At 60.9% G+C, this 18,066-nt stretch overlaps 1 protein-coding gene across 2 annotated transcripts in view; it reads right to left on the bottom strand.

Annotated features, from left to right (window-relative positions):
- OBSCN (obscurin, cytoskeletal calmodulin and titin-interacting RhoGEF) overlaps window positions 1-18,066 on the bottom strand; it is a 168,297-nt gene that overhangs the window by 7,957 nt on the left and 142,274 nt on the right. The window contains exons 90-103 of one of the 2 annotated variants that reach the window (XM_032136250.2): window positions 8,696-8,875; window positions 5,780-5,876; window positions 5,297-5,421; window positions 4,670-4,782; window positions 4,287-4,455; window positions 3,986-4,067; window positions 3,700-3,900; window positions 2,938-2,998; window positions 2,458-2,535; window positions 1,976-2,148; window positions 1,703-1,729; window positions 801-953; window positions 657-702; window positions 141-218 (exon numbers count right to left, since the gene is read on the bottom strand). In XM_032136250.2, the coding sequence (XP_031992141.1) occupies window positions 141-218; window positions 657-702; window positions 801-953; window positions 1,703-1,729; window positions 1,976-2,148; window positions 2,458-2,535; window positions 2,938-2,998; window positions 3,700-3,900; window positions 3,986-4,067; window positions 4,287-4,455; window positions 4,670-4,782; window positions 5,297-5,421; window positions 5,780-5,876; window positions 8,696-8,875 (1,583 nt within the window). Of the gene's footprint in view, window positions 1-140; window positions 219-656; window positions 703-800; window positions 954-1,702; window positions 1,730-1,975; window positions 2,149-2,457; window positions 2,536-2,937; window positions 2,999-3,699; window positions 3,901-3,985; window positions 4,068-4,286; window positions 4,456-4,669; window positions 4,783-5,296; window positions 5,422-5,779; window positions 5,880-8,695; window positions 8,876-18,066 lie in introns of both variants that reach the window. The other variant, XM_058430481.1, reaches the window with a different exon arrangement.

The following is an 18,066-nucleotide window of genomic DNA, read 5'->3' as shown; positions in this document are numbered from 1 at the left end:
GCCCAGCAGATGACTCCCGTCTCCTTTCAGCATGCTCTAAGGAGCCCAGCCCCGCTTCCCTGCACTCCTAGGTGCGCAGCTGGCCCTGTGGGGCCTCAGTTTCCCCTTCACTGGTCCCTACTCAGGTGGTCACGGCTCACCTGCCAGCGACTTCGGGCCAGGAGGAACTTGAGCTGCTTGGTGTTGATGAAGTGGGCCTCCTCCGCAGGCATGGATTTCTGGGAGACCGAGGTGGGCAGCCACATGGCAGGGAGACCATGGTGCCCTGATAGGGGCCCTCCCATGATGGAAGCCCTTCTGGGCAGCCCCAGCCCTGGGATTCCCTAGATCCAGGACACCACAGCCCTCACCCAAGATGTCCAGGTGGGACAGATGGCAAAGGCCAGAGGTCAGAGGTGACAGCGACCCCTGTCCCTGAGCTCCTTGCAGTTCTCCCTGCCTCCTGCTGGGGGTTGGGGGCTGGGGCACTGAAATGTGGTTCCAGCCTGAGGTTCCCACAGCCCTCTCACTAATGCACAGGGACAAACATCCTCTGGGCTGGGCAGAGGCCGGGCCACAGCCACAGTTCTGTGCTCACACGCCCTGTTGCCCAGAGGCCCTGCCCCTGTTGGCCTCAGGCTCCCCCTGCATAGCGTAGGGCTGACCCCGATACTCACCAGGAACCAGGGGTGGGAGAGGCACTGGGCCGCACTAGGCCGGGCCCTGCAGGGAGAGGAAGGCTCAGGAGGGGCCAGGTGGTCAGCTGCCCCCGGGGCAGGGCTGACTGGCCCCAGGCAGGAGAAGCCTGAGGGTGCACTCACTGAGGGGCTCTCTGCAGCGTAGCCTTGATGAAGTCTTTGGCGTCTTCACTGAGGTGGGCAGCCATGGGGTTGCTCCATGACACGCGCCCCTCCAGGACATTCAGGAGGGTGGCACGGTCACTCTCGCCGGCAAATGGGGACGAGCAGGTCAGGCTGAAGGCAGAGGGAGGGCGCAGCCCTCAGGTGAGGCCCTGACTGCAGATGGGCTCTTAGTCCCACTCCCATCTAGCTCTGAGAATCCCAGCAGGTTTCTCTGATTTGCCCAGCGAGATCCAGGCTCAGCTTGGAACAGGGACCCAGACCGAGCCTGGGGTGAGTATCTGGGCTCAAGTAGCAGAAGGGATCTAGGGTCAACTTGAGTGGGCACCAGCTTAGTCTGAGGTAGGGATCCAGGCTCAGGCTGGGGCAGGGATGTAGGGTCAGCCTGGGTAGGCACCAGCCTTAGTCTAAGATGAGGATCCAGGCTCAGGCTGGGTCAGGCATCTAGAATCAGCCTGGGTGGCATCAGCCTTAGTCTGAAATGGGGATCCAGGCTTAGTCTGGGGCAGGGATCAAGATCAACCTGCTGAGGAGGTCCAGGTTTAGTCTATACCACCATCATTCTCAGGGCAGCAATGGCTGTTATGAGTGGCTGCCGGACAACCCCCAGCCCTGCAGGGCAGTGGTTTGGCTGCCTCGTGACCCAGCACAGCCGTCTGATGACAGGGTGTTTGTGAGACACTCCGGGCAGGAACCTCTTATCAGGGTTGGCTGACCGCCTGTTCCCAAGATAGTAGCCCCTTGGGTCTCGGGTTTCTGATCTGGGGAGCAGCCAGCAGTGCACATGCCCTCGGTGGGCCTACAAGGGAGGGGTCTCAGGTCAGCTTTGGAGGAGGCAGCTGATGGGGCAGGGCTCTGCCCACCTGAGGTAGGAGATGACACCCATGGCCCTGCAAGACAAAACAACACACTGTGCGTCACCCCAGGCCTGGCCCTCAGGTAAGAGGCACACACACAGGGAAGGGGGGAGCCCAGGGCTGCAGGAGGAGACAGGTTCAGGGAGGACCCCTTGGCTGACCAGTAGGCTGCCTGCTGCCCCCCGGGGGCAGAGGAGAGGGCCCAGCCATCTGTGGGAACTGGCTTCCTGGAGAAGTTGGCCAACAGACCCAGACCTGTTGGCCCAGCCACCCACTCACCAGATGTCGGAGGCCTCGCTGACAGGGTTCTGCTGGATGATCTCGGGGGAGACGAACTCAGGGGAGCCGTACTGGCTGAACTGCAGCTCTGTTGGGGTGATGTTCTGGGCAAAGCCGAAGTCGCAGATTTTAATGTCTTCCCGGGCAGGATGCACCATCAGGATGTTAGAGGGCTGTTGGGGAGAGTTGGGAGTGGGTGAGAGCCGTGCCCTAAGGGGGTGACTCCTGGAGCGGATGGACCTGGTGGGGACACCCAGAGGCCCGGGGGCAGGGTGGGGCAGTGGGGAGCACCCGGCGCAGCCATTTGGGGACAGCCTCTGCTCCACCAGAGCCATGCCCCACCTGAAAGGGCTGCCTGGAGGTGGTGAGCTCCCTGTCCCTGGAGGCAAGCAAGTCTTCTCAATGAGGCTGGGAGTGGTGGGCCTGCCCCACCCGGCCTGTAGGCCCCAGGCTCTGGGGTGCAGGGGTGAGGACATACGAACCTTTATGTCCAGGTGGAGAACGCCACGGCTGTGCAGGTAGTGCAGCCCCTCCACCAGCTGCTGGATGTAGACCTTGACCTGCGGCAAGGGCTGCTGTTCAGGCGGGAGCCCAGCCCCAGCCTCCCTCTCCACTTCAAGCCCAGCCTCCTCCTGGCTTCAGCAGCTGATAATGCAAAGCCCTCCTGGGCCCTGTGTGCCCCTAAGCCAGGAGATCCCTCAAAGGTGGGGAGGACACGATGGACTTGTGAACCTCAGTGGGGGAGGGGCAGGCAGGGCTGGTCAGCTGGCCAGGTGAGGTGGGGTGGCAGGCTGTGTAGAGCCCGACAAGGGGTCAACACCCCCTGGAGGCCCTGGGGAGCCCCAGAGGCCCCTGAGCTAGAGAGGGCTGTGGCTGGGACTGTATCTGCAGGGGCCCGATGTCTGAGCAGGGGCTGGGGCAGGGTGTGTGGCTGGGGCAGTGGCGGGCGGCGGCCCAGTCACCTCGGCCTCCGTCACCATGCCCTTCCGGAACAGGCGGTCCAGCAGCTCCTCGGACGAGCACCTGGGATCCCATCAAGGAAAAGGAGGTTTGGGAGGCTGAGACCCGCCTGCCCCCAGAAACCCACACTCACAATGAGGCGGCCAGGACTATGGGCACATCTGATCTCTGGGGGCAGCAGGGGGGTGAGGCTCAGGGTTGAGGGTGGAGCAGGGACCCCTCTGAACCCCAGATGGCACCCAGCTCTGAGGAGAGGGAGGGGCTGCAGGCTGACCCTGGGGACCGAGGCCACTCACTGCAGTGGCACGGTGGGAGGGGGCATCCTGTCCCCTCTATAGAGAGCCCATCCAGCACCCTCTCCCTGCAAAGAGGACACCGACTTGGGGCAGGGGGCCATGTGTCCAGCTGAAGCCCTGTCAAGAGCACCAGAGGAGACCCCCAAGACAGGGCCACGGGGGTGGCAGGGTGAGCCCCAGAGTAGCCAGGCCAGGCAGCTCCTTTCTCAGAGGCCATCTACAGAGTGGGAGCAGACCCCCGCCATCCCTGCCGAGGGCATCAGGTCATCAGGGCCAGCTAGCCACCAGTACCCCCTGGGGACTCCAGTCACTGCCCTGTGGAACAGAAGACTCCCCACCCAAATTCCTGGCTGGGTGGCTGTTGCCACTACCCAGCCAGGCAGGGGACACTGTGCACATGGCTCCTCTGAGCCCCGGCCTGGCCCTCCCTGCCCCTCCTCAAGCCATCTCGGGCTGAGGGCAGGATACAGCTCCAGGATGAGGATGAGGGTCTTGCGGGTCTCAAACTGGTCCAGCAGCCCCGTGACCAGCGGGTGGCTCAGCGCGGCCAGGATGTCTCGCTCCCTGTATGCCTGGGCCCGAGTTCTGCTCCGTAGGGGGATGAACTTGGCAGCGCACAAGATTTTGTTTCCTTTGTGCTGCACTCTTTTCACGAAGCCAAACACGCCCCTAGGAAGGAGGGAGTGAGGGGAGCCCAGGTGGCCTGGGGAAAGGAGCCATCCGGCAGTCCAGGGCAAAGGGGGCTGGGTGCTACCTTCCAATCTCCTCCTTGACCTCATAGAAGGAGTGCAGCTTCCTCCGGTGGCTTTGCTTCTCTGAGTCTGGCTCATTGTCCCCTAAGGAGTGGGAAGCAGCTGATATGGGCAAAGGTGACCACCCTGATCCCCACGGCACCCAAGACTATGGAACCACACCCACACAGGTACCACACCCACACAGGTACCACACCCACACAGGTACCACCATGGGAAGAGAGGTTGCCCCATGGAGCCAAGACCTATACCCGGCCAGCCCGGCTGCAGAGCCTGGGGCCCAGGAGGGGTCGACCAACTCACCCCCAAGTACCAACAGCTCTGCCTTGCAGAGCACCTGGCCACCAGCGTTTTGGGCCAGGCAGGTGTAAACACCGGCATCCTTCGAGGACACATGCCTCAGCACCAGGGAGTATGTGGTGCCTTCTTGCTGCTGGCTAAGCTGCGTACTGTCCACCAGCTGGACGCTGTCCTGGAGGCATAGGACCGGCAGGGCTGCTATCAGCCCACTCTGGGGGACCCCGTCACCCCACCCTTCACTGAGCAGTGCTTCTGACACCTGCTGTGTGTCCAGTCTCGGGGGGGATGTGGGGGAAGTGCACGGTGTGGACTGCACCCATCTCCCGTGGGCCCCCCAGCTCCTGGGCCCATCCCGGAATCTCACCCACCTGGACCTGCGTGCCTACCTTGTACCAGGTCACCAAGGGCTGTGGGTCGCCCTCAATGATAGCCTTGAATTGGGCCGTTCCACCTGTCTGTGCCTGCACATCCTCAATGGTTACCTGCATGGATGGGGGCCCTAGGAGGGCAGGGAGGGAACCATGGAGACCACCTCCCCAGCCACACACTCCTGGGGGCCAGCCACAGCCCACCATGCCTGGGTGGTTGGTGAGACCCTGAGATACACTGTGGGCAACTGAACGTTCCCCACAGCCCAAGCAACAGCACCCCATCCTGACCGCCCAGGTTTCTGACAGTTAGGGGTGCTCCTTCAATGGAACCACTGCCGCTCCCACTCTGACCTCAGCTGGCCAGGTGATCAGGAGGAGTTGGTGGGGGCCAGTGGAGCTCACTAACTTGGCTACCACTCTCAGGGACAGGGTCCTATGGACACCAAGTTCACCGCCACCTGCCTCTCCCCAGTGGAGGGTTCTGGCCCCTCTGAGGGGACACGGTGAGTAGAATGTGGGGGTCCCAGGCTGGGGCAGGGCTGGGACAGGCTGGGTGGCCTTTGCAGATGTGCAAAGGCCCCCCAGCCCTGGGCAGGGGGCATGGGGATCACACTCATAACCCCGCTGGGCCCAACCCCGTACGTGCGGTGTGTGTGTCGATGGCCTGGTATGTGTAGGTCCTCTGCGTGGTCTCCGTGACCACGTGGCTGTGGATGTCCCAGAGCAGCTCCCCTGTGCCTGCCCCGGGCCAGGCTGCACCCTCCATCCTGGGGTTAGGAAGTGGGGTGAGGCTCTGCTGGGCCCCCACACGTTCTGAGCAGCCAAGCCTCCCGATGAGATAGGGGATCCCTGCTCACCACTACTTGGAAGAGGCTGCAGCAAAGCCTCTCTGGGATGAGGTGTACAGACGGGGGCCCAACCCTTAGTATGGAGGGGGCCCCCCAACACCTCTCTTCCCAAGGGTGGTCTCTCCTCCCCGCCCTGCCCTGCCCGGGATGGCTGCTGTCAAGGAGTGGAGTGAGGGCTGTGAGGCCACCGCGGTAACCCGTGCCCTGCCCTGCCTGCCCTGGGATGTTCCCTGGGGGTTGGCCCCCACTGCAGGACCCAGCAGTCTGGGGAGGTTACCGAATGGGCACAGTCCATTCCTGGGCTCTGGCGATGGCCTCCGGCTCCTGCTCTGGGCCTTCGTGGAGGAGGGGCTGTGGCACCTTCGGGGGCACGGCTGCTGGGAGACGAGGGCCTCATAAGATGGAGCCCAGGTGGTACCCGCAACAGGTCCCCACGTTCCCACGCTAGGCAAGCCAAGGCAGAGCTTTGGGGTCCGGGGGCCCTGGGCCATGGATGAGATCCTGGCAAGGCCCTGGGCCCCAAACCCAGTCCCCAGCCCACAGCTCAAGCATGTGCAGTTAGCCACCTTGCAGAGCCCAGGTCCCAAGCACCCTCCATATCCGGCTTGGCGCCACCAGCCCCGAGGCTCCCCTGCCCACCCGCCAGGCTGACCACTGGGTGCAGTGGCCTCTGCTCCTCTAGAACACTCTCTGACAGCCAGACAGGACAGGCAGCTCTGTCTCAGCACTGTGCGTGCCAGGAGCATTCAAAAGTTCCTAGCATGCAAGCGATGGTGGGCAGGATCCAGAGGGCCAGGGTGTCACCCCATGGGGCAGCCCAGAGGTCACAGGTAGGGCCCTTGATACCGCTCCACCCAGCTGTGAGGAGAGGACAGGAGAGACCCAGGGCAGACTGGGTAGAGGAGTGGGGCTTGGGACAGCCCCGGCCGGTGGCACAGGCAGCGCAGGCAGGGCAGGTGGCTGTAGGAGTTGGGTACACGTCAGCTTCAAGCAGGTGGACGAGTGGGAAGGGTGCCCGCCACAGGCAGGGCGGGTGGGGTCATGACCAGAGCAGGCCAACCCATGCCCACTCTGCAGAGGCATCGGGCAGAGTGAATGAGCGTCAGGCCTGCGAAGAAGCCCGAGATCTGCCCAGGACGGGCCAAGCAGCACCTGGGGCAGGTTTGTCTGCTCAGCCACTGTGGCCCTGGCACACAGCCCATTGGATGTGGCGGGGTGCACTCCACCCACGAGGCAGAGTGAGAGTGAGGGCCAGGGCCAGTCCTCCCAGACCCCCGCCCCAGCCTCAACCTGTCCTTCCCTTGCAGACACCAGCCTTTGATCACTGCGGGGGGAAGGGTGACAGGCCAGAAGAATGAGAAGAGACCACTTCCCAGGGTGACAGGGATGCTGTGCCCCTTCTCCTGGGCCAGGCCCTGCACCCAGCCAGCCCTGTGATAGGCGCACGGAGCAAAGGTACACCAAGGTGGGGCCTAGAGTGATGCCCCTTGGCCCTAGGTGGCCCCAGGGTGCCCAGGCAGCTAGAGGGAGGAGCCTGAGCTCATTGAAGGCCTGGGGGCTTCCGTGCCTGTTGGGAAGCAGACTCGAGGGGCTGGCCCTCTCATCTCATGGGGGAAGGCCGCCTGCTTGCCCCGAACCCTATGCCCCCTGGCCCTGTGGGAGGCCACAGAAGCAGCACAGGGACTGTGGGACTGTTGGAAACACTGGCTGGAGCATGTGTTCAGGGAATTAAGCGTGAGACTATGGTGGGGGGCTGTCTCGTGCAGTCCTTGGGGAGGGCACTGTGCCCTGGAGGTCTCATGTGCTTGGCTCCAGTCTGATGGCCTTTCTCCAAAGTGATGGGACCAGATAGGGGTGGCTGGGGAGGATGCATCAGGGAAGGCCCTGCAAGATGAGGTGGGGTGACCAGAGTGGGTAGGCACACAGGACGCAAGGCCATGATGATCCTTTGTGTGAAGATAACCAAGGCAGGGTCTGGGCCAAACAAGGAGAAGGAGAAGGGCATGGACCCGAGAAGCCCACACAAGCAGGATGCAGAGGATGCTGGACAGGGCAGGGGAGGACCCTGGCTGCCATCCTGCCCCAGCTCTGGCCTCGCTCCAGCCCCGTCCTCATGGCTCTCTGGACGCCTGACTCCAGGCCTCCCATCCACCTGCAGTGAGCAGCAGGGCCTGGGATGAGATTCCCCCAACCCAGGCCTCAGTTTCCCCAGATGCACCATCTGTCCCTTTAGGAAAAGGTCCTCGATCGGGGACCTAAGGACTGGGCTGGAGAGAGGCCAGGGCTCGAGCAGGTTGGCGGCCAGGCTCACACTTGTAATCCCAGCACTTTGGGAAGCTGAGGCAGGAGAATGGCTTGAGCCCAGGAGTTTGAGAGTAGCCTGGGCAACACAGCAATACCCCATCTCTACCCAAAAATAAAACAATTAGCCGGGCATGGTGCCATGCACCTGTAGTCCCAGCTACTCGGGAGGCTGAGGTGAGAGAATCGCTTAAACCCAGGAGGTTGAGGCTGCAGTGAGCTGTGGTCGCATCCCTGCACACTGCTCTCCAGCCTAGGTGACAGAGTGAGACCCCATTCCAAAGACAAAAAAAGAAGAAGCCGTTAAAGTGCTTCATAACAGGAGACCCCCAACACCTGCGGGAAGGGGCTTAGGTGATCATAACACCTGGGGGAAAGGGCTTGAGTGACCCACAGAGCTGGGCTCTTGTAGCAGCCAGTCTGGTCTGGTCTGTCTGGGGTACTGGCTGCTTCTGCCCCTCCCTCCTCCACCTCCTCCTCCTTCTCTGTCTTCTTCCCCCTTTGTCCCCCTCCTCCTCTCCCTCTTACTTCTCCCCTCTCCTCTCCTTTCTCACCCCCTGCTCCCCCTCCTCCCTGTCCACTGAGGAGCACAGGGCACCTGAATTGGCCATCACAGGCCAACCATGGGAAGCCTCTGGCTCCTGGAACAGATTCAGAGCAGGAGGAACCTTCCAGAACCCATTCTGTGCCAGATTCAGATGGGGAAACTGAGGCCAAGCAAGAGGTAGGTTTTGCCCAGGACCCCCAGTGCATGGAGCCACTGGGATTCCAAATCGGGGTCACTGGGGCCCGGCCAGTTAATGCCCATGGGATGGGCACCCCTCATGTTGCACAGCCAGGGTTGGGGTCAATCCCTGGGGGTCTTTGTGATCAGCATGCGTCTGGGCCTCACCAGGTGCCTCCGAAGTTCCGGTGACTGGGGGCTGGGAGCCAGTTTCCTGGAGTGCAGGTCCCCTCCCGGGGCAGGGGCCGGGGCCAGTGAGGTCCCCTGTGGAGGGGCCTGGCGCCTTAGGGTCCAGCAGTCTCTCCAGGACGGATGTGATCTCCTGGTCTGCTCGCTCCAGGGTGGTGTCTGTAGAAGGGGCAGATGAGTGCAGAGGGGGTGAGGCCCAGGGGTCTGGTATAGCTGCAGCCTGCGGAGGGGTCTCCAGGAACCCCGTCCCCCTCCTCAGAGACTGCCTAGGTGGGCCGACACTGGGCTCCTCCCCACCCACTCCCCTCTCAGGAGGCTGCCTGGAGGTGTAGGCCTGGGACACAGAGAGGAAAAAACCACAGACCCATGCTGCAGGCAGGCACTTCCTCCTCCTAGACCCCCTGGAGCTCAGGCTCTTCCTCCCCGGGAACCTTCGGGAGAGTGTCACCACCTCCAGGGAGCAGCTGGGCCTGGATACCCGCCCCAGGCCCTGGCTCTGCCACTGATCACAACCACCCCCACCAGGGCTGGCCTCTCCTCAAACCTGGGCACAGCCTGGTGCCAAGGCGAGAACCAGAGGAAGCTTGGGTTCAGTGAGTGTCCAGGCGGCCATGACCGTGGACCCCTCCCTGGGGATGGGCCTTCCCTCCCAGGGCAGCCCCTGCCTGCACCCGCCTGTCAGGCGTCTTTCTCTCCTCCACCTGTGACCCAAATCTGCCCTCCCCTCCGCCTGCAACCCCGGCCCCGGCCGCCCCACCTGGCCCCTTGCTGGCTGCAAGAGACTCCTGCAGAGCCCTGCTGGGCATGGTCCCCACTGGCAGCTCCCCCTCAGCAGCCTCCCTGTCCACCTGGCCATCAGCCAGGCACCTCACATGCGGGTCCAGCAGGTCACCTGCCCCAACCCTCCCGCCTTGTTTGTGTCTTCAAGCCCTTGCTGAGAGCCCCTGCTGCATCCCCAGTCGCCAGCCTGGAGAGGAGACCCGGGCTGCTCTCTACACTGCCAGGGCACCCTCCTCTCCACCCTCCTCACTCCAAGGCAGTCAGCAGGACCCCGGGCCAGCCTCGGGGCTGGAGGGCTTCAGGTTTTCCTCTAATGGTGCTGGGATCGTCCAGCCAGAGACAATGAAGTTGACCCCTGATGCTGAGATCCTGAGCCCCACAGGGTCACCACATCCCCACGTCTGCCATGACAACAGTCCCAGCTGCCCAGTGCTGGGGAAGGCCTGCCTGCACCCCGCATGCAAGGAAGGAGCATGACTGGCTGTTCTGGCCATGCCATGTGCCCCTGTGAGTGGCCCCTCCATGATGGGAACCAGCTGCTGCAAATCCACTCAGGGACCCCAGGGTAGGCCGGGACTCCACAGGCAGTGGCCAGCCAGGGGACCTCACAGTCAAGGGCAGATGAGGGTAGGGGCTCCCCTGAGGGCTGCAGGTGGAGGGGACCCAGGGCTGCCCAGTGGAGAGGCAAGGAGAGTCAGAGAGGTGCGCAGGAAGCTGCTTTATTCTTGCCGAGAGATGGGCTGCTGCCCACATACAGACCCTGTGTCCACCCTGCAGAGAAGGCCAGGAGGGCCTGCAGAGCTGGGAAGCGCCACCCAAGGGTCTCAGTCACCAAGACTGCAGGAGAGGCAAGGCCATGCCAGGCCTGGCAGCTGTGGCTGCGGCCAGGAGGGATGGACCAGGCCCATGTGGGAACGGGACAAATGCCCAAGGCCACTTCCTTCGTCCACAGTCCCGAGGCTCCTGCCAGGCTGACAGGAAACAGCCCAGAGCTGAGGTCTTTGAGCTGGTCATTCCAACATTGCAAACACCACCCAGTCCTCCTGGCTGAAGCTGAGTGAGGTAAGAACGGCCCGGGGCCAGGGACAGGGAGGCCCTCAGGAGGCTCCCAGGGGCTGCTGCTGAGGCCGGGCAGCGTCCTAGGCCTCAAGGACACTCCTTTCTCCCTGCTGCCCCAAGCCACCACGGCAGCAGCATCAGGGCTGTGCTGCCTCATCTCCATCCCTGTCTGGGCAGATGTGAAGGGTGACCGTCTCCCCCACTGTCCCAAAGTTGATGGTCTGGGTGGAAAGCTCTGTGGTGAAGCTGCTCTGGCCACTGTCCGCAGAACGCCGGATGCGGGTGCAGAAAGACTGCGTCCAGGGAGCACTGCCCACAGGCCGAGCTGGGGCCTCCCGCAAGAGGAAGGAGGTGCCCTCAAGGCTACGGACCTGGGGTCCCGGTGGCGACACCCCACGGGGCTCAGGCCTAAAGAGGCCGAGAGGGCCTCGGGGACCCAGTGCATGCCCCACGCTGAGCAGCACAGGCTGCCCCACCGTGGGCTCCCCAATCTCTCTTTGGATCACCGAGACCTCGCAGGGAGGGTCATCAGGGGTGCCGGGCCCAGGGCCACCACAGTGGAAGGTCTCCCCTTCCCCAGGCACGTAATCCTCCAGGTCAGCCAGTGTCAGCACGCGGCCGTTGTGCGTGAGGATCTTGGGGTCACGATCCCCAAGGCTGTGTGTGTCCTGGGACTCCTCCGTCACAAAGGCGTCTCCGTCTTCCCCCTCTTCCTCTCCCGCCTCCTCCATGGTGCACTCCTCCTCCAGGGTGACGCCAGTCTCCCCCAGCTCCAGGCTGCCCATGCCAGAAGCAGCCCAGTCCACACTGCCTCTGTTATCCACGCGGAAGACGAGGGGCTCTCTGACGCTGACCATGGCTGTGCCCTGGGCCCAGGCCTCCTGGGCCAGCAGCTTGTTGTTGGAGTTGTTGGAATTGGGGTCCCCTCCGGGGGTCGCACCAGGCAGTGTGAAGAGATGCCCCGATGAGCTCCTGGGCACCTCTGTGGTGGGAGACTCACCCTGCGGGCCCATCTTCTTCACCCGGACTTCAATGGTCTCCTCCACCTCCACCCACTTGGGCTGGGGCCCCGAGAGTCCGGGCAGAGCTGGAGAGTGAGCCTCAGCCTCCGTCACATACAGTGTGGGCACCACGGGCTTCTGGCCTGGTTCTGCCTCGGGCCTGCGGGGCTGGCCAGCCCCTGGCAGGTACAGCAGGTCGGGGGCCAGTAGGCCGGGCCTCAGCGGGCTGGCAGAGCAGCGGGAAGGTGAGCGGGAGGGGGACTTGCTGAGGGACTGTCGTTGGCCACGTGGGCTCTTCACCACAGTGGTGATGGTCTCTTCTCTGGGGGAGGGAGGAGAGGGCCCGAGAAAAGATGGGCACAGCGCCCAGGATTGCCAGGGCAGCGTGAGAGCTCAGGTTATTGTACCAGCAAGCGAGCGGTGAGAGTGCACAAAGAACTCTTACACATGCATGTGAGCCCAACCTGCCGAGTCCCCCACCCCCTGCCACAGAACCAGAGAAACAAAGCACAAGGTCCCATGTGGCCAACCTCAGTCTCTGGTGTGCAGATCTGAAAACAAGAGGTGAGGTACGTGGGGAGGCCCGTGCCGCACTGCATAGGCAAGCGCCTCCAAAATCCGGGTCACATCCTGATTGCAGTGGCTCCGGTGCCAGTCTCCCCTCCAGGTCCATCCCACCAGCAGGCTTTGTGGTTTGTATCATGGGGGATGGTGCGTGGCCAACTCTCAGAGGGCAGGGCCTGCACACCCTGAAAATCCTCAGCCAGGGACGGGCTGGACAGCTCATGCCGCGGGGGTGGGGTGGGGGCTGAGCTCAGACCTGTTCTCCTGGCCTTCGGGTCTGAAAGTGTGAGGCCCAGAAAGGCTTTAGGCAGGCCAAGGGAGAAACCTGGCTGGATACGTGGCCCCAGACTTGGCTTGGCCATCAAGAGCCGTGTGACGTCAGACAAGCCCCTCCTCCTGCCTGGCTCCATCTCCCAAAATGGGACTGGGGAGGAGTGACGGAGGCAGAATACAAGGTCGGCTGTATGTGGCTGTGCATGGGGCACTGGCTGGGAACCTTGCAAGCTGTCTTGTCTGACTCTGCAGTAACCTGGGAGAGGGTCTGATCCCACTTTATAGGGGACAGAGAGGGTCAAAGAGGCTCGAAATCTGCCTGGGGCCAAGAGGGAGAAGCACAGCAGTCAGCCCAGGTCCTCTGGTGCCCGATGCCCCTGACCTTGCGGAGCACTGAGAGCAAACTGAGTTAACAGGTAGGGAAGCAGACCGTGCTGAGTAACACACAACACATACCAGTTCCCTGCCTGTTACTCATTTTGCCCTCAGCCCTGCACTTCCCTCAGGCTCAAGGCAAGGGATGTGGCATGTATGAGGTGACAAAGTTGTCCCCAAGTGAGCTCCTGCCAGCTGTCTGCTTTGTCCAAGGTACTGTCTCTCTCTCGTTTAGTTTTGCTTTCGTCTAACTCAGGGCTCCATCTGGAAACAGTTGCTCCCAGGGATGAGCCCAGAGATGTGTGACCACCCCTTGGGGTGCACAGCAATGACAGGTCCTGCCTCCTCCAGCCCTCAGCTATTAAGGAGGGAGTGATATATTCCACTTAACTGAAGGGGAAGCTGAGGCCCAGAGATGTGGCCCACTTGTGCCCACAGGCCTGATTTCCTGCCTCACACCCAGGCTCTAGGGCAGTAGGCTTGTTGCTGAGAGCCTGGGCCAGACCCCATCTGCTCACCTCATGTTGCCTGACCTGCTGATGCAGGGTAGTAAGTTGAGTGCAGCCCAACAGGTGGATTGGGACTCCTAAATATCCCCCAAATGCTGGACTCACTGCCACCCCCACAAGGACACATGGGCATCCTGCACTGAGACTGCAAGCACAGCATATGGGGTCTGTCTCCAAGCCCTGTTTCCTTCTCAGGTCTACTGCCTCCCCGGTGCCTCTCCCTGTGTGGTCCACCCTTGGGTTCAGTGCTATGCCTGTGCAGTTGGCTCCCTCCATTCCTCAAGCTGAGTGGGTAAATTATTCTTTGCAGAGTGAGGGTTGCCACCTTCCTAAGCCTGGAACAGACTGGACTTGTATGCTTGTAAATCACCTGGTCCTCCCTTCCCTAGGCATGAGTGGCCTCTGAAGCTTTGCCAGTGGGGCATTCTGGCTCCATCTGTGCTCCTCCCTTTTCTTATCCATAAAAGGTAGATAATAATAGTGCTCCCAAAGGGACAAAATGTAGACCTAATCTATGTGAGGCTCTGGCACCATTGCATACCTCCAGGAGTGGGGTGCTCACCAGCATCCAGGTAGCCCCATCTATTGTGGGGTGGCATCATAGGAGCAACTTGCTTTAGGGGAGGAGGGAGAAAGCCAAGGAAGGGTTAACCCAGGATCTCAACAAATGTCTGGCAATGGGATTTTCCCACAATACGGCCAACTGAAGGCCTCTTTAGGAGGCTGTAGGCCCCTGAGAACTAAGAGTTTTCCCATCCTGGAGCTTCTCAGCCATCTGGCCTTAGGAAACCACAGTCTTTCCTGCCTCCTGGCTTTTGGAAGCTCGTCCATCACTCCAACCTGCACACACCTTCTATTGGAAGTCCTCTCAGATTATTCAGGTCAAAACCAACCCTACATTTATGGGTTCACCCAGTTCTGGTCCTCTTGTGTTACCCCATCAGCAGCAGCATCATGTGTGATTTTCCTAAATCCTTGAGGAACTGAAGGATGAAGAAAGGGACAGTGGGCGTGGCACTGGGGAAGTAGGATCTCCACTGGCTTCCAGTCATTAGCCACCCAGAGCTAACCTCCTCTCTTCCCTGAACTTCAGTTTCCCCATCGTCCAAATGTGAAAATCGGGCTTGGGGACCTCTAAGGGCCCTAAGGCTGTGCTGTCCACTATGGGTGCACTATGTAAATTAAATGAACAAAAATTAAAATTTAAAATTTGTCCTTCAATCACACTGGACAACATTCCAGATGCTTCAACAGACGCAAGTGGCTAGTGGCTACTGTGGTGGACAGGGGAGATATAGAACATTTCTTTTTGTTTTTTTTGAGACAGAGCTTGGTCTATTACCCAGGCTGGAGTGCAGTGGCGTGATCTTGGCTCACTGCAACCTCTGCCTCCCGGGTTCAAGCAATTCTCCTGCCTCAGCCTCCCGAGTGGCTGGGAACACAGGGGCCCGCCACCACACCTGGCTAATTTTTGTATTTTTAGCAGAGATGGGGTTTCACCACGTTGGCCAGGCTGGTCTCGAACTCCTGACCTCAGGTGATCCACTCGCCTTGGCCTCCCAAAGTGCTGTGATTACAGGCCTGCGCCACTGCGCCTGGCTGATATAGAACATTTCTATTACCACAGAAAGTTCTGTTGGACAACACTGTTGTAAATCCCAGGGTGCTGAGGATTAGAATTCTGTCTCTGGCCCACTGAGGAAAGCAGCTCTCAGGCCTAGCTCCTGATGAACCCCTGGATGAACCACTGTGAAGTGTGTGGAATAAGTCTACTCTGCTGAAACAGTGGGACCACGGAGTGTACTGAGGCCCTGGAAGAGAGAGCTGTGAAGTGTGGAGGTAATCGAGGCCCCAGGGGAAGGTGCCTATGCAAGGTAACTGCAAGTACCTGTAAGGTGCTGGCAGAGGGTGCATGTTATGTGAGCAGACAGGCAGCAAGCAGGTGGCTGGGCCACACAGGCATGATCCAGGCAGGTCAGTGGCATGCAGGAGGCACTGCAGTCAGAAGGAAGGTTAGGAACACGCCTGCACTTACATGATGACGGTTTTCTTGGGGACTTTAGTCTCTTGCTCAGTGACTACAAAGAAAACAGTCGGAATAGCGAGGGTTACAGACCAGCCAGTGCTGGAGGCTGAGCTATCTGAGTGGCACAGCATTGTAGTCACCTGCTAAGCTGCCCCTGGGCAGGCTGTCTACTCAGAGCCCCAGTTCCCTGGCCTCTGACATGGAGGTGAGGGTGCCTGTCCTGAGTGGCTGCGGAGTGAGGGCTGAGGATAATGTGTCCCCTCGTGAAGGCAGGACCTACTGTCCCTCTCAAGGGTCTTGCAGGGGCTGGGGGGAGAATGAGGACCCTACCTATGCTCCCTGCACAGAAATCCCAGCTTCTCCTTCAACCCATGTGCCAAGGGAGCCCCGTGAATTTGTCAGACCTATAATCCTACTTCTCAGACATAGAAACCGAGTCCTAGAAGGGAATAAATGGCCTGTGGCTGCACAGGGATCCAGCGGCCACACTGAGGCTGAGGCAGCTGGGGACTCTGTTACAAAAAAATCCTCAGGAGAGAGGGACTCTGGAATCCTGAAAGTGGCACAACTGAGCTTTGTGGCACAAAGCCACAGAAGTCCTACCAAGAACAGCCCCAGGGGATGCCTGGGCAGGGTGCTGAGCTCCGAGTGAGCGTCAGCCCAAATCTCCCTATAGGAGCATCCTCAGTCCACACACTCCATAGTCTCTCCAGGTTTTGCTAGCTGCCTCCCTCTCCAGAGCCAGCAGGATGGGGCCTGTGGTTCTGGCGATTGGATGGGATGCATCTGGGATCAGGCAGCTCCTCCTTCCAGTCACCTCAAGGACTCCTCCCCTGCAGCTCCCAGGCAGAATCATCAGGGCACAAAGATGGCCCCCTCCCAGCCCTAGCCAGCTGGCCAGCGGGCAGCCCACGGGCCACTCAGCACCTTCACATCTCAGTGACCCTCCCCAGCACCCTGAGGGAAAAAAACGAGCAGGAGGCCCAGAAGTCAAGTGACGTGGCCTGGGGCACATGGCCTCACAGCTCTGGGTTAGGGGGTGGGACACCATCTGCTTTGCTAGACGGCCATGTGGAGAAAGGCTTTACACCTGTCTCAGATGAGGAGCACGTGAATTTCAGGGATTACCTGCGTCTATATGTGCACTTGGGAGCCACACGTACTGTGCATTTCTGTGCACACACGTGCAAGTGTGTGTGCACAGATGTATGTGCATGCATATGTGTGTGCATGCACACGTATACATATGTGTAGGTGTGTATTTCACAGGCTCCCCCTGGAGAGAGGAGAGCCCATGTGAGGAGAGAATGAGATCCAACCAAAAGGCTCTGTGTGTTTTGACTAAGCTGACCCCAGAGAAAGCCAATGTGTCCACCGCCTGCAGGCCAGTGATGGGAACTGCACAGAGTGATGGGGAAAACCCGGGGCCTCCCCACTCATCCTCCCTGCACTTGGGGCTGACAGCCAGGCACCTCTGGGCCCATACACTCTCTGGCACCTTCATTCATGGACCTAAACTGTCACCTGATTGGCTGTGGGCCAGAGTGAGTATTTGCGACTACAGGAGGGGTGCAGCCGTGCACAGCGTGATTCACAAGTGAGGGGGCAGCGCCCACCCCGCAGAGGCCTGCCAGGGCCTGTTCAGGATGCAGAGCTGCTGGGTTAAAGATGAAGCAGCAGGATAGGAGTTAGAAGCGGGGAGGCGTTGGCTCCAGCTCCAGGCTCTTCAAGGACCTGCGTTCTCACCTCGCTGAGGCGCTGACACCCTGTCCAGCACTGGTGGCCTCTCTCCCCTGCCACCCCCTCCTCCAGACCCAGAGAGAGACTTGTTGTGACAGCCAGGTGAACGACTGTGGAGGACGCTTCTATCACCAGCAAGAGGCAGCCCTGGGTGTCCCAGCTGGGCACCTCCCTGGCCATGAGACACGAGACTCATGGGAGGCTGAGGTGCTGGCGGCTCCAGACGCAGTTCTGTGTGGTGCTGTGGCCACCAGTTGTGGGGCTGACGGAGGTCACAGGGCCCCCAGAGACACGTCAGACATGGGGCACTCACAGTCGGAGGTTGGCCAGTGCCAGTGGCACTGTGTGGGCTGAGGAACAAGGACCTCTGCCCAGCAAGGGAGGGGTCTCCCTGAGGGTCATGGAGGGTATCAAAGATGGCCCAGCTCTGTGGGGTCCAGATGGGCAACTGACTTTCAGACACTGGGCACTGGGAGAGACAGTTGAGGTGGGCTTGCAGGAGCCAATGTTTAAGACCTGGAGGACACGTACTCCAACCCATCCCACAGTGGCAGCTGCAGCTCTGCCAGGTATTGGACCAGCCTCCACTTGCATGTCTCCAGGGATGGAATGCTCAAAGCCTGTCCAGACAGGCAGCTCCAACTGGGAGCCCAAGACGGATGCCCGATGACCCTCTTCCTATCCTGGCCGCCCCTGCCCTGAACAAAGCATCCGGGAGCCTGGAGGAATGAGGTGATGTGCCCCACCTCTCCCTCCACCCCTTACCTTTCATCCCTAGTGAAGTCATTCTGCAGCCCAAGGCCCTCCCAGGACCCCAGGAGTAGCCCCAGACCAGGCCAGGTATTTCCACAGCCAGCCCTACCCTGAATAAAGGGGCCAGGCCCCTGACACTTGCCCCTTCTCCTGGGAGCCAAGCTGGGGTCCAGCAGTCTGGCCCTCTGCAGAGACATCCTTCTTACTGTTCTGCTGCGACCTCCCCACTGCCTTCTGCCCACTGCCTCCTTCTGCCCACTGCCTCCTTCT

The sequence above is a fragment of the Hylobates moloch genome, unplaced genomic scaffold, assembly GCF_009828535.3.
Source record: "Hylobates moloch isolate HMO894 unplaced genomic scaffold, HMol_V3 SCAFFOLD_18, whole genome shotgun sequence".
Taxonomy (NCBI): Eukaryota; Metazoa; Chordata; class Mammalia; order Primates; family Hylobatidae; genus Hylobates; species Hylobates moloch.
Note: the sequence above shows the minus strand (reverse complement) of the source record. Positions and strands in the feature narration are given on the sequence as shown.